Source organism: Poecilia formosa, unplaced genomic scaffold (assembly GCF_000485575.1).
Source record: "Poecilia formosa unplaced genomic scaffold, Poecilia_formosa-5.1.2 Scaffold131, whole genome shotgun sequence".
Taxonomy (NCBI): Eukaryota; Metazoa; Chordata; class Actinopteri; order Cyprinodontiformes; family Poeciliidae; genus Poecilia; species Poecilia formosa.
The window spans coordinates 756,808-771,948 of record NW_006800070.1 but is presented as its reverse complement, the minus strand read 5'-3'; the positions used below and the strand labels follow the sequence as shown (position 1 = coordinate 771,948).

Below are 15,141 nucleotides of genomic sequence, written 5' to 3'. Positions count from 1 at the left end.
TCAAGGAAATAACTGTGGGGGGAAATCTGATGCGCCATTTTCTGTCTGTAGTTATTTTTAATGGACAATTCCTGATCTGTCAAAACAGGGAGGCTGAAACAAGTCCAGGAGGTAAAGAAAACGTTTCCGCACTTTAGGTTACAACACCTCAGTTGATTTTTATAATGTACGATTAACTGATGTGTGGAAAAAGGTTTTTGCGCAGCCCACTAGCTCAAAAGAAGTCGTATAAAGTAACCAATAAACTCGTGAGAAAACATAAGTTCAGTCAGACTTTTAATGTCACACTGATGGTTTGCAAACATGTGCCGCTGTCACAGTTTCAGAAATAAAAAGAAAACAACAACTGCAGACTACTTCGGTTTGGTTAGCGTCATTGTTTGCCTTTTAATTTCCATCAGATCTTCTTGGCAGCACTTTGCCTATATGTAACGTAAATGTCAGAGGTTATTGGCGACATTATGTTCCTGCAGAGCGAAAACTGAGCTGTCAGTATTAACTAAACACTAATTATTTACTAAAACATTTGGTACTTAGTAATAACGACTAATAAAATGCAATGACCAGTTTAAGGAATGACAATATACAATGATTTAATAAAAAAACTATTTCAACATTTTTGCTACCAACTCAAGTCCTTAAATAATGTCCCAGAAAATGTGGAGTCTCCATAAAGTCTTCCCACTGAAGCACAGAGTGAGGCACCTCTTCCCCTCCCCTACCTGTTTCTGAGCACTGTCAGTCAGCTGGCAGAAGCGGCTACACTTTTTTTAAGAGAATTAAGCAATTTTTTTTTGTAAAAGGTTCTTGTCTTAAAACAATGTCTGGAAACTAAATGTGGCACTTCCTGTAACACTGTTTTGAAGTCGCAAGCTGCAAACAGCATGTCAAAGTCAATGACTGCAGGCTCTACCTGAGCAAACAGCTGACTAGCTAAGCAGCTAATTGCTCCATAAATTGCAGAAGATAAAAAAAAAAAAGAATAATACTGGAAATTACTATATGTAGCCAAAATCTCACAATTTTAATGAAGCCATACTCATAATTATCTTTTGCAGGACAAACACGGATGTTGGGCTTCAGTCAAACACTAAAGTCAAATGTGGTTGTCACATGTTAATAATGGCTCACAAAAACAAACAGCACGCAGTTTATATGGGCTGATTAGTCACGAACTAGGTAAACCACACCATCTCCAGCTCCTGTGACAGACTGTGGGAACCAGCAAATTGAGCCTACCTTATACACGTCTCCATATGTTCCGCTTCCCACCCTCTGAATGAGCTCAAAGTCATGCTGGGGGTTCCTCCTCTGAATTTCGCCGCTCGGCCGGGGATAGATATCCATGGTGGCTTGAAACCGAGGGATCCTTTACATTTAGTTGGCTTGATTAAACGTGCTGTGGGTGGTTGGGAGGACAGTCTCGACCAATGCTATTCAGACGGCGCCTCTCTGAGCTTCATGTCCTGACGCAGAGACAAAGTTTGGGAAAGTGTTAAGAGGGCTAAATTAAAGTTTTAATCCCACTACGCGTTCTCCTTTAAAGAGAACAAGTGTTATAAAACACGAGTTCTTAGAGTGACATTTCTCTTTGTTTGCGGCGCAATAGTTCAAGCACATAAGATCAGTTGAGTCATCAATTCTAGCTCAAAGGAGTTTGTTTTATAACAGCCTCGATCTATAAGCATCACTTTGCGATACTTTTACCAGGAAAATTGTGGACATTCCAGCAAATAGCCACAGCCAGCCAAGGGCTTAGCGACGGGGCACATAGGCTAATGCTAGCTAACACACAAGCTTAGCTCTCCGCCTGCTTTTAACTTCAAACTGGGCTTACCTTTTTCAACGCAAACGCACCAAATGCCTCCGTCTTGCATTTTGAATCCCCTCCGAGTCTTTAACTATTGTTGTGGCGTCGAATAAAGGCTTCAGAAAGTAAAAATGTTGCTCCTTTGTTATCGAGGAAACAGTAGTAAACTTCAGTTGGCTGCAGCTCACTCCGTCTCTTTCAGAGCAGAACAGGCGTCACAGTTTACTTCAATCCCCCCAGAAATCTCAGCCCCAAGTTTCCCCGTTGACATGTCATTTCCCTCCGCTGGCAGCTTTAAAGAAGCTCGGACATTATGTGTTGAACTCCATCGTCACACGGGGGTAATAAATGAACTGTTTTAAGAATTTAGTTAGGGAAAACGCTCTCTTCTAAAGCAACAGTGTCCTGCTAATCTGTGCTGCCGATGGTCTGTGTCTTACGGTGCATTCAGGGTACCAAGAAAAATTAGACTGGTGATTTTTTTTAAACACCGTATCTTCTTATCCACATATAAAACTTGCAATTTTCGCTAGTTAATACCTGAATTGGTATAATGCTGATTACTCATACAAAACACGACAATGATTATATAATTTATATAAAATGCGATCGCCACAATAACATGGACTTCAACTTTAATTAAATAAATTACATCTTTGTTTTAAAGACATACTATTTTTTTGTTTTGTTTAATTTACAGTCAATTCGTTCAGTTTCGTCCATCACCACTTTCATTTTGAACCAATAGAGTGAATAGACAGAGGTTTTTGTAACTACGCACACCAGTTTGTTATGTAAGGGCAAAAGTGTCACAATTAAAATCCATATTAAAAAAATTAGTACGTTGCTAGTCATAATAATTCTTAAAGCTCACATCTAGTTAACATTTATTTATGATTTTGTGTTGCATGCTATTTATTATTGGTCCAGATATAACAGATTATTTTTGATGAAACTGAAATGACCGTGAAATCTATCTCCTGATGATAGAAACTATTTTATATTACTTTAAATTGTTGTTTGCCAGAGCAAGTCTGAAATGTTCTCAAGGAAAGTTCGAAGGACCATGTGCCAGAAACGAAGAAAACCACAAAGGGATTAAATGACGAAATAAGGACCTTTCCCTTTCCCTATCACATAAAAAACTCCGTTATGTCTCTGAAGGCAGCATAGGTTCCAACATTTGGGCAATGTCGCCACCTACCGATAAAACTATAAACTGCATGGGCAGTTTTATAAAAATAATTGTTCACCACTGCAAAGCACATATTCGATTTTTTTTATATATAACTGAGGCATTTTCACATAATGCACACTTTGTGTACAGTTCTATGTATTTTTAATTAGACTCCATTCGCTGCTCAGTGCTGGGACAACAGACAGCAGCGCCCTCTGGCGACGAGATGAGCGTATCACGCGGTGAATAAAAGCACCATCATCCTCCTGCAACAGGAACGTCGTTGTGCTGGAGATAAGGGCATCCTCCCAGCTCTGTACGCTCATGACTACCGACTAGGGTCGCTCATTTACGCTTCGAGCCTGGGGATAACAGGACCGCATCATGGTGAAACACCGTCCCGAGAGAGACAGCTGGGGTGAGTGTACGTACAAAAACATTTGATATTTCACACAAAGGGTGGGAACGATGCAGCGCTCTGGCTGTCATATGCTCGGTTTGTTTTCGTTTCGGGACATTGAGACCAAAGCTGTTCCGTGTATTCTAATGTCTCGGCATCTGCATCTTGTTGGTATGGAAGAAAACACCGTGCTGCGGTTGGCCTCTGCAGGCACAACGAGACACGTTCATTTTAAAAAAAATGTATATATAATACCATTACATAGATGAAATGCGGTGATTGGTTGACAGAAAACGCTCTGTTCGGACAGCTGAGGCCTCTGCAGGCCCAAAAATCACAATTTTATTCGCAATGTTTACAGTTTACTGTTCAATTTTTCTGAAGCTACGTGACGCCTTTGAGGTAAAATGGATGCAATCTTGCATCAGAAATCCCAAATCTGTATTCCCATCATTACCCTAAGCTGCCATCATCAGGGTTACAGTGGTTACCAGCATCCATCTCTGACATCACTTTAGAGTCCAACCAGCTTGTGAGGGGGCAGTGGGAGAGGCCTGTGTGAGAAACGAGGGGAAAAGATGAAAAGCTGCTGCTGTTTGCCGTCAGAGTTGAGCCGCTCTGACCCACTTAATTCAGCTTCTGACGTCTTCAGCAGTTTTAAGGGCAGTGGCAGGAGCAGCGTGATCAGGTCGTCTGCTGGGGCCTAGGAGTAGGCCCCTGCAGTGGGAAACCAAACAGAGAAGAAGCGGAAGAACGGCTGATCAAATTACTCCCTGTACGATCAAATTGTTCTGTGTCACGTCTAACAACACGACCCAAAACACTGGCCGTTACTTTGTGACATGGAGCTATAGCCAGACTTTAATTTCAAGTCACTTCCTGGAAGGCAAGACCACATTTTCCTGAAGCGCAGGCTGGGTGGTTGTGGTAGATAGCTACAGTGTCTTCCTTTGTAACTTTTCATCATGTAAGAGCCACAAACATCAATGTATCTAATGTTAGTTTACACAATAGACCAAAGGAAAAGGTGGTGCATATTTCGTGATTTTTGTGTGTGTGTAAAATTCAGAAAAAATGTGGTGTACGCCTTGTATTGAGCTCCCTTTACTCTGTTAGACATAAATAAAATCCAGTTTGCAGAAATTAACTAATTTGTAAACAGAGTACAGGGTTAAAAAAAAAAACAATATCTGAACCTACAATGTAAGTTTAGCTCATTAGTTTGGAATGACCTAGTCAAAGTCCAAATTGTAATCCAATTAATAATCTCAGATATGTTGTTTTTAAGAGATGCTTTCTATCCGAGCTGTTTGAGTTATTTAAGAAGTCTGGATGGTATGTAAATATGTTAGCTTCCTTGCTGCTCGGAAACCTTTTACCCCTCATGATCTCATTGAGCTCCAGCAGATTGGACGGACACAGTGAACTGATTCACCATAATGAATATTATCGCTTGCAAAACCGGGGGTTTGTCTTTCCTGCCTTCTCACTTAATGGACTGCTAGGTCTGGCCTGTCATCACAGCGGACAGAACCTGCTGCCTCTTCTATCAGTTTCACGGCAACGCGTCTCTGGTCGCCTCGTCGCAGAGACGCGTTGAGCTCACCCTGTCCTCTCCTCGCGCTCCTCTGATTTGTCCTTCAGGGTCCCTGAGTGACAAAAATGTTTATGAGTGGAGCTCCGAGGAGGAGGAGCCGGACGGACGAGCTCGGCCCATCCAGGTGCTGCTGGTCAAAGACGACCACACCTTTGAGCTGGACGAGGCAGCGCTGAGTCGGATCCTGCTGTCCGAGGAGGTCAGGGACCGCGAGGTGGTGGCCATCTCCGTGGCGGGGGCTTTCCGCAAGGGCAAGTCCTTCCTCATGGACTTCATGCTGCGCTACATGTACAACCATGTAAGTGCGACTCCTTGTTGAAGTGGTAAAAATAAATTCTGGCCTATAAAGGTTTACCAAATATCCCAAAGTGTTCTCCGATTAGTCTCCAGCCGCTCTGCTACCTCTACTTCATAGTATATTTCAGAAGTATTCACACCCCTGATAGGGGCAGTATTATGTAAAATTGATGCTATAATGTTATTCCATTATCAAAAACATACCTAGAGTGTTGCTTCGACTCTTTCATGCATGTTTGAGAAATCCCTGAATCTCCCATTCAGCTAAATGGCAACCATTTAGCTGTGCAAAACGCCTGGGGAGACCTAGCTCCGCCTTCGAGACAAAGCTCCTCCTCCTCTATCAGTCCTCACACTCAGCTCCTTCAGACTAGCCAGCAGCAATTAGCATACACCTGGAGGAACTCTGGGTAACACTTTATTTGAAGGGGTGTGCATAAGACTGACATGACACTGTCATAAACATGACATAACATCTGTCATGAACATAAAGAAGTCTTTATGAATGTTTATGACAGTGTCATGAAGTGTCATTTGGTAAATAATGACACTTTTAATGCAAAGTTGCTCTAAAAGTTGCATTGAAAGTCCATTAAAATGCCAACTTTGCATTAAATTATCATAATTTACAAAATCATGCAAAGTTGACACTTTTAATGGATTTTTAATGCAACTTTTAGAGCAACTTTGCATTAAAAGTGTCATTATTTACTGAATGACACTTCATGACAACTGTCATAGACATTCATAAAGACTTCTTTATGTTCGTGACAGGTATTATGTCAGTGTTATACACACCCCTTCATATAAAGTGTTACTGAACTCTCCATCTGCTGAGCTCATTATAGGAGTTTCAGAAAGAACATGAGTTTTAAAGAGACAGAGGCCCAATTTCAAAGTATTAAATAAAATAAGAAGTCTCTAAGTCATTTTTGATGTATAGAGCATTTCTCTGACATCTGAAATTAAAAACATTACTTGATTATGCGATAGAAAAATGCACAATACTGCTCCTTTAAACTTTTTCACATTTTCTCATAGCACAACCACAAACTTTAAAGTGTTTTATTTGGATTTTATATGATAGACCAACAAAAAGTGGTGGAAAAATACAAAGAGGACTAAAACGGAGTCCGGGTTTTCCTTGCTGAAAAGTGTGACCTGCATTTGTAGGCCACACAAATGCAGACCTACATGGTGGAAGCATCGGGCTGTGAGGACACTTTTCCTTAAGCTTTTCTAAAACCTGTTAGATAGCAACATTTCCCAATTTTAATTTATAAAGAAAAATCTGAATGGTTTGTTACATTTTTTATACATTGGTTTATCATATAAAATCCCAATAAAATAGACTGAAATGTATAATGTAGAAAATTCATGTATTTGTTCTCTGCATATTGTTCTTTTTAGGGATGGGCTTAGGGTATACTCCATACTCACAGCCTCACCAGATGTGTGGGTACAATCTGTTCTTTCCCAGTGCTCATTCCCACTCTAGTTTATCATTTTAGCTGCACATAAAGTTTGTTTTGTTGGAATCTTTCCTAACTGAAACAGAATGCCACTTGTCAGCAGATCAAGCGTTGTCTGACTAATAAATTGCCACATTCTGCCGCTCAGTCGTCTGAAAACTGGCTCGGAGATGCGAGCGAGCCTCTGACCGGCTTCTCCTGGAGGGGGGGTTCAGAGAGGGAAACCACCGGGATCCAAATCTGGAGCGAGGTCTTCCTGGTGGACAAACCAGACGGAAGGAAGGTCAGAATAAATTCCTCCACAAAACAACAAGGGACAAACAGGGACAGGCAAAGTAATATTTGTCCAAACCTTCAAATAATTTCATTTTTATTGCAGCAGCATAATGGCACACAGGGGAAAAAAGAAAAGGCTTTTTAATGCGAGTGCATGAATTTGGTGGGGAACTGAATCGGACACTGAAGACACCTCTAATTAGTAAATCGTGACTTTCCCTGGGGAATTATTATGACGTGACACATAGGCCTGTTTCTCGGCTGGACAGGGACCCATATTTTTCTCGCTAATGAGTAGGATGATAAGGGAGGTAAAGGAAAAGAAAAGTGCTGCAGTACAGAATGGTTCACCAAGTCTCCATAACAACCATTGCTGTAGGTTGTTTGGGATTGATGCGTTTCTGTCCTGCCTTCATATGTGGAGTTTACTAAACTCTGCTGGCCGTTTAAGTCAAACTTTGTCAAATGAGACGAAGGTTGAGCAACAACCTCTGAAGGTGGGTCAAGTACGACATGAAGGATGACTGGGGAAAAGCACCACACACCTACGGTTAGGTGCGGTGGGGGATCTGTGATGCTGTGGGCCTGTAATTGTAATTGTAATTCAGTACATTTATATCTCTGATGAAAAAGAAAGAACAATTCTAAGTCAATTCAGGTCTGTTTTTCTACATCATAGACTAGAAAAGACCAGTAAAATGAAAAAGAGGCATCTTTAGGTCTTATTCTTATGATAAAAAACAAAGTCAGCAGAACATATAGTTGAAAAAGTATTAGATCACCTCTCTAAATGACTGAACTCGAGTGTTTTAACCACTTCGACACCCACAGGTGCAGGAAAGACACCAACAAGACATTCAGACTGCTTCTGCAAATATTTGAGAAAGAATATGTCGCTCTGAAGAGCATTAGGAACTCAGACATGGAGGAAAGAATAGTGTTGGAAACCGCATGCAGACCAGTGTGTAGAAGTTACCAACTATGTGCAGAGTGGATAACTATAAGCTTCACGTGGGTTTCAGATTAGTCCAGGAACATTGCTTCATTAACGGGTTGCCATGGCTCTACATCTCCAAGAGCAATTCAAAGATGCAGAGCAATTCAAAGATGCGAAGTGGCGGATGGAGTGCTGTAAAGAACTCCAACACCAGACTCTAGTGTAGTAGGGATTTGTGTTTTGCAGTCATGATTCCTTCTTCCCTGTTGGGCTAGCTAATAGATTAGACAGCGTTTGGTAGTTGCCATGAGACTGCTGGTATTTTCGTATGTTTGGGGAAAAGGTTTCCATGTTTAGACGGTACTGACGAGACTCCTTGAATCAGCTGTAGTAGTCATGCCAGGCCTTTAGATGGCGCTGTGATTTTAGCATTTCATCAAACCCGCATGCGATTTTGACCCTTATCTTCCACCGCACTAGATCTCACCTCACTGAAAACCGTAACCAGTCTTCGCCGAATGAAGGGTAAATGTCACACATTCTTATCGGAAACTGTGTTAAACAGAACAGGCTAATTAGCACAGGACAGTACAATACGCACCGTCGTTTTTGTTGTTATCTGCCTGCGCATGCACAGAATGAACTCTTCAGTCGTGCGTTCTGCGTATCTGAGATTCAACACATCCCGGGGAGAGTTTTACAGAAAAGTTTCACTCTGAGACCTCGTTTCAAAACGTGTTGGTGTGAGAGACTCCGGTCACAGGTGTCGTGTAAATGATCGCAACAAAAATATTGCAGTTTAACTGAAGAGCGTCTCCATGTAAGTGTCAAAGGAGACGTAATTCCCGTCAAACCAACCATGGGAAGACATTCTGGAGAATTGTATGGTCTTCATGCTGAAGGAACAGTTTGGAGGTGGCCCATTTAGTACCAACATGGCTGCCAAACAAAGCACAAAAACAAATGAGTGAGTTTGCTTTGGACAATCTTTATTGGTATGACCTCAACTTGATACAATCCCTTGAGGATCAGTCAGAACAGAAACTGAGAACCAGGCTGTAGTGTCCAACATCAATGTCTGACCTCACCAATGCTTTCCTAGAAAAATGGTCAGATGTTCCCCTAAGCAGACCTCTAAACCTTCCCAGAAGAGTTTGGATAGGATCGTTTTTTTTTTTTCCTCCCTGTGGAATACATTGGATTTTCTAAAAATTTCCATTGAAATTTTAGAACTGCAAGAATTTATTTGAAGGTTTTGTTTTGTTTTTATTTCCACATCTGTGACCGTAGAAAAAATCAGACACACAAACGGGTCAGTTTCTTTTCGTGCCTGATGACACAGGTCGCCGTGCTGCTGATGGACACGCAGGGCACGTTTGACAGCCAATCCACGCTGAGGGACTCGGCCACTGTGTTCGCCCTGAGCACCATGATCAGCTCCATGCAGGTACCACAGTTTAGTGCCGTCTGAGAGCACCGGGCGGTGAGGTCTGCAGGTCCAAAGGAAGCAGCTGAACAGCTGTACCCTGAATTAAAAAAAAGAAAAACCACTTCCTGTTTTTCCTCTCTTGCTCTGACACAACAGCATTTTAAATGTTCCCAGCATATCGAAACAGTAAGGAAACTGTCTCTTTTAGGTTTACAATATATCACAGAATGTACAAGAGGATGACCTCCAGCACTTGCAGGTAAAAAAAACAAAAACATTATAAGGCAAGTTTTGGAATACATTATCATTTGAAAATGAGCATTTCTATTGAAATTGAAATTGAATATGAGCATGGTTTATCATCAAGCAAACTCAGACTTTATTGGTAACTTAAAGTGTGGAGCTAAAATTAAATATTTCAAATCATCACTGATGATGTGTTTATTATTTCAGCTTTTCACCGAGTATGGAAGACTAGCGATGGAGGAGACCTTCCTTAAACCTTTCCAGGTATTAAACGTGCTTCCAATTAAGTGATGCTTTAAAACAAATTTACACTAAATTAAACACGGTTTATTTTACATGTTAAAATAAAGTTGAAAGAGAAGAATTATTTTAAATTTGACCTTATAGTGCAGAGCTACATACAGGTTTATTTTCTTTTCCAGTCCCTGATTTTCCTGGTTCGGGACTGGAGTTTTCCATACGAGTTTCCTTACGGACAGGAGGGGGGCATGAAGTTCCTGGAGAAGAGACTGAAGGCCAGTTGTTTCTGATTCCACAGTCCTAGTCACAAACTTACATTGGATGTCAATGAGATGAGCTTGTTGCTAATAAGGCTGGGCTAATTAAATCAGACGTAGAACCAGAACCGTGTGCTTCTGCTGCAGATCTCAGAGAACCAGCACGAGGAGCTTCAGAACGTGCGTAAACACATCCACTCCTGCTTCACCAACATCAACTGCTTCCTGATGCCTCACCCCGGCCTCAAGGTGGCCACCAACCCTCACTTTGACGGAAGAATTAAAGGTACATCGTCATATATTTTTTTTTTTTTTAGAGGGACATTGCAACCAGACAAATCAGCTGGTGGATTTCTTTAATTTTTTGGAAATGGCAGATCGGTCGATATTTGCAATCGTCACCTCACTGTTGATGACTCAGCATCTTTGTTGTTGTATTTATCGACATTTCAGACAAAAAAGAAAAAATATTGGTCTCAGCAGTTCAGGTTTTTTAAAAATCGTGATCGGGCAGGAAATTTCAATTGTTGCATCTCAACTTGGAAGATGTCTGCATGTCACGTTTTGCCACTTGGAGACGAGCTGTAACTACGGAAAAGGATTAGGATTGCTAATTGTAGACTTTAATGTCAGGATTTTGCTTTTTTTTTTCTCAAAACTTTGATTTTAATCTCTAACTTTAGGTTATAAAATAGATATAAAAATTGTCTGTAGCACCTTATATGTCATAATAAATTCTCTTCTTGGAGGAGTCGTCAACGAGCCATTTGAGTGTTTTTGGTGGGAAAGGTTCCCCACTGTTCCTCGTTTTCATTTTTCTTCTGTAATGACGCAGCGACTTGTACTTTAACACAGTTAAAATATTCCTTCCTACACACAGACTCTCAGATAATAAGACTTAAAACAACTTCACCTGTCATGATATTAAATTTTGCTGTATGTCAGAGAAATTATTGCGCTAAACGCCAACACTGTTTTTCCTTAGTGTTTTTAGACCATTTTCAAGTAACATATCAATAATGGGATAATTATCGACTCATGAACTTTAATTTTGCACAGAACACTTCGCACTGCAATTGTGCAACCTTTTTAAATACCCAAAATAAAACACTGAGAGCAAAAAATAAATGAATGATCTCTTTCCAGATTATATCACAAACTGTTTGTTCGTCTCTAGAGATTGATGGTGAGTTCATCAACATCCTGAAGGTCCTGGTGCCCTGGATCCTCAGCCCCCGCAACATCGACGTGAAGGAGATCAACGGCAGCAACATCACCTGCAGAGGCCTGCTGGAGTACTTCAAGGTCAGAACCAGTCAAGTGGATACAAGAGCATATCACTTTGTATTTTACGTACGGAAAGTTTCCTCACCTCCTGTCTTTATTCCTCATGCTTCAGGCATACATTAAGATTTACCAGGGTGAAGAGTTGCCTCATCCAAAGTCGATGCTGCAGGTACTTTTCTATGTGCTTGTTTTGTCTAACTGTGGGGTCTGCAGCCTGTGTAAGTGAGAGAGCCATTTTGACGTCAGTCCAACTAAATAAAACTTTTTTAGAGCCACAAATGTAGCATCATCTTTAGAAAAAAGGCTGGTTGTAATGTTTTGACAAACGTGAGCGAAAGAAAATCTTTAAAGAACCTTTTTTTTTCTTTTTGTTTTTTTACATTTTAAAATAAAAAATTTTTGCAGTTGTTTTGCTATGGGGTGTTGATAAACGTTATGAAAACACTGTAAAAAATTCTTTATTTGATTTTCTCTAAACCACATATTTCAAACTCAAGGCCAGCGGGCCAAATTTGGTCCACCATATCGAGTTTTTGCGGCCCTCTATATGTTGGAGGTCCGTTTAAATAGACCATCAAGATAACACTTGTGTGCTTGAATATTATTTTAGTGAATCAAATAATTTTTTTATTTGTATAGTGTCAAATTACATCAGTATGAAAAGATTTTTAATGTTGTTGAATTTTAAATCCAAATATAATATTTTAATAGGTAGGATTATCTAAACATTCTGCCACAACCGGCCCTTTAAGGACTTTAATTAACTCGATGTAATAAAAGTCATCTGCTCTAATGTATAATTGTATATACTTAATGTCTGAATGCTATGAACTTTTGAAATCAAAGTCAGAATTTTGAAGTTCTGATTCTGAAATGTACAAAATTTTCAGCATAGTTAAAATTTTTCAAAGTAAAGTTAAAACAACATATTACCAGTTGTTTTATAGTCACTATGTTGTGGAAAATTGGGACAATTATTACAATCGAAAAATGTATTTGTTTTATGTCTACAGTATATTTATGAAAAAACAAATCAGTGTTGTTGTTTTTTTGCCAAAGTTACTCAGGAAGATCCAAAGAACTGCAGGTTGGAGATCCCTGGTCTAATTGTACATGTTCTCTATATTTTCCGTGTTTAACTGTTGTTGTTTTTTTCTCTGGATTTATTGCATTGCGCCTCATCTTGTGTTTCACTGTTTGTTTCACTGTATTGTCTGTGTTTTCATTCAGGCTACAGCAGAGGCCAACAACTTAGCAGCAGTCGCAGCGGCGAAGGATCTGTACAACAAAAAAATGGAGGAGGTCGGTGGAAACGAGCAGCCTGGGTAAACGTGAGCGCCAAATTCCCAACTTCCTTTCCCGTTAATCCACATGCCTCTCTGCCCCCCTCCCCCAACAGGTCTGTGGGGGCGACCGGCCCTTCCTGGCCCCCAGTGAGCTGCAGAACCGACACGGGGCCATCAGGGAGGAGGCCCTGCAGCTCTTCCGCGGCGTCAAGAAGATGGGCGGCGAGGAGTTCAGCCGCCGCTACCTGCAGCAGCTGGAGGGCGAGATCGACGAGGTGTTCGTCCAGTACATCAAGCACAACGACTCCAAGAACATTTTCCACGCCGCGCGCACGCCGGCCACGCTCTTCGTGGTTATCTTCGTCATGTACGTGGCGGCGGGCATCACGGGCTTTGTGGGCGTGGACATCATCGCCAGCCTGTGCAACATGATCCTGGGCCTGGCGCTGATCACGCTCTGCACCTGGGCCTACATCCGCTACTCCGGGGAGTACAGGGAACTGGGCGCCGTCATCGACCAGGTGGCCGGGGCGCTGTGGGACCAGGTGGGTGAAACTCACTGAATCCAAACTTCTGAGCGGGACTGGATCTACCAGGGTGTGGGAACCCGTGTTGGTGGTCCTTCCACTGAAGAAAGATTTCTTTCTAATGCAATTACAGTGAATTAATAGGTAGTTCTATACGTATTTGGGTAAGAACTGATGATAGCAGCTAATGGTGGTGGGTTTATTATGTCCCCCACCCCCCAAAAAAAAATTTGTATAACTTCATAATTTCAAATACTTGAGTATTGCTAATGTTCATAGTGGACTCTTATATAAAGTGCAAAGTCAGCAAAACATGCATTTAAAAAAAAAAATCTGTGTCCCACATCCCCTAAAAAATAGAGCCCTGGGTTACTGCCCCTTTCTAAAGTCTGGTCATCGTCTAAACTACATTTCTACTAAGCAATTTGCAATAAAAATGTATTGATTTCTCCATATAGATCCAATTTGTGATTGAAGATTTTAAAAAACAACAAAGATTCATATTTTAAGCTGCATTTGACTGAGATATTTGTTGTGTTTTGCCAAGGAATGAAATTATAGGTTCTGTAGTTTATTCATTTGTGGTCAGAAAAAAACAAAAAAACAAAAACACAAATTATCAGCAAACACACAATTTATATCCACTAGGTGGCAGTAAATCCTACATTGGGTTCGGTGCATACAGTTTCTGTGAAAATGGTTAAAAGGAAGGATGGAGATAAATAACTCAAGGGAGGGAAGGGATAGAACAAAACACGGAAAATGAGAAAGGAACAGCAGAAAGGAAAGACAGGAAGAACACAAAAAGGAAAAGAAGGAAAGAAAGAAAGGGAGGAATATTTAGACAATAAGAAAGGAAATAAAGTCTGGAAATACTGACAATTTTCCTTTTTTCCATTTTACGACCAGATTAAGTTCCTCTTCGTTGTTGCTTAATCTGTGTTTTAGTTGTGCATCTTATCCACTTACTTTACGTGTGCTTATCTCTCTTAATGCTTCTGCAGGGGAGCACGAATGAGGTGAGTTTTTCCGAAGAGCCAGGAGAGCTAATGCATCTGCTTACCAAACGACAACTCGCGTTTGTGTCTGCTTTTATTTTTCTAAATTAGTGTAGGTAATCAAGTCCTTTCTTGTTGCTCCATAAACATGTCTTGCCTTGTGCGCCCCCCATGCCACAGCTGAGGCTGGCTTTCACACTGTCTGCTGGTAGCGAGAGTGTGAAAGCCACAAGATGGCATCTCTGCTCTTCGGCTTGGTGGATGCAGGTTTTCTCACTCCTATGAAGAAACTGGGGAAATAAAAAGGAAAATCACAAGTAGTTATCGTTATTTTACTCAGATGCCACTTAATAAAATCAATGGGCGTAATTTTTTCATTCTGACAATGAAAAGGGTGGTTGCAGCATTATGCTGTGGGCATTTCCTGGAAGGAAACATGCTAAAGGCTGCAAAAAAAAAAATAAAAAATGAATCTGAGGTGGAGGTTCGTCTTCCTGCAGATAAATGACCGAAAACATCCAGCCGAGGGTTAATATCAAAGCATATTCATGTGTTAGAATGGTCCAGTCAAAGGCCAGACCTAAATCTAATTGGGTATCTAATTGATCTGACTGATTTTGCAAAATGTCATGTTGTGATGACCAATCATGCAAAAAATAATAAAAAGAAAACATATCAGATTGTAAAATCAAAATGTTAAAAGGTTAACGGGGTGAGAATGCTTGAATACTCTTGAAACCTGCTATAACTGGACAATAAATTATCCCAGAAATGATTTTGATAAACATTAATATTATCATTTTGAGGCCATCTTCAACTGGTGCATTGATAAAGGCAAAATAATAAAAGTAAACCCTAAAGAAAGCTCAATAAATTATAATTTCCAAATAACATTTAACACTGGA

At 40.6% G+C, this 15,141-nt stretch overlaps 2 protein-coding genes across 10 annotated transcripts in view; one reads left to right on the top strand and one right to left on the bottom strand.

Annotated features, from left to right (window-relative positions):
* The window catches only part of map4k5 (mitogen-activated protein kinase kinase kinase kinase 5), a 36,452-nt gene extending 34,189 nt beyond the window's left edge, over positions 1-2,263 (bottom strand). For all 8 annotated transcript variants that reach the window (XM_016676301.1, XM_016676302.1, XM_016676303.1 and 5 more), the window contains exons 1-2: positions 1,838-2,263; positions 1,240-1,466 (exon numbers count right to left, since the gene is read on the bottom strand). In XM_016676301.1, coding sequence (XP_016531787.1) covers positions 1,240-1,347 — 108 coding nt within the window. In that variant the 5' untranslated portion in view covers positions 1,348-1,466; positions 1,838-2,263. The remainder of the gene's footprint in view (positions 1-1,239; positions 1,467-1,837) is intronic.
* Positions 2,264-3,211: 948 nt separating this feature from the next.
* Positions 3,212-15,138, top strand: atl1 (atlastin GTPase 1). 2 transcript variants are annotated; one of them, XM_007561851.2, is made up of 13 exons: positions 3,212-3,411; positions 5,032-5,282; positions 6,902-7,036; positions 9,309-9,413; positions 9,604-9,654; positions 9,849-9,905; positions 10,064-10,156; positions 10,286-10,424; positions 11,316-11,443; positions 11,538-11,594; positions 12,656-12,727; positions 12,825-13,256; positions 14,243-15,138. In XM_007561851.2, the coding sequence occupies exons 1-13, from the start codon at positions 3,372-3,374 to the stop codon at positions 14,345-14,347; spliced, it is 1,665 nt and encodes a 554-aa protein (XP_007561913.1). In that variant the 5' UTR covers positions 3,212-3,371; the 3' UTR covers positions 14,348-15,138. The 2 variants fall into 2 exon arrangements, with proteins under 2 accessions (XP_007561913.1, XP_007561914.1); XM_007561852.2 differs by having other exon boundaries at positions 3,213-3,405.
* Positions 15,139-15,141: the final 3 nt, after the last annotated feature.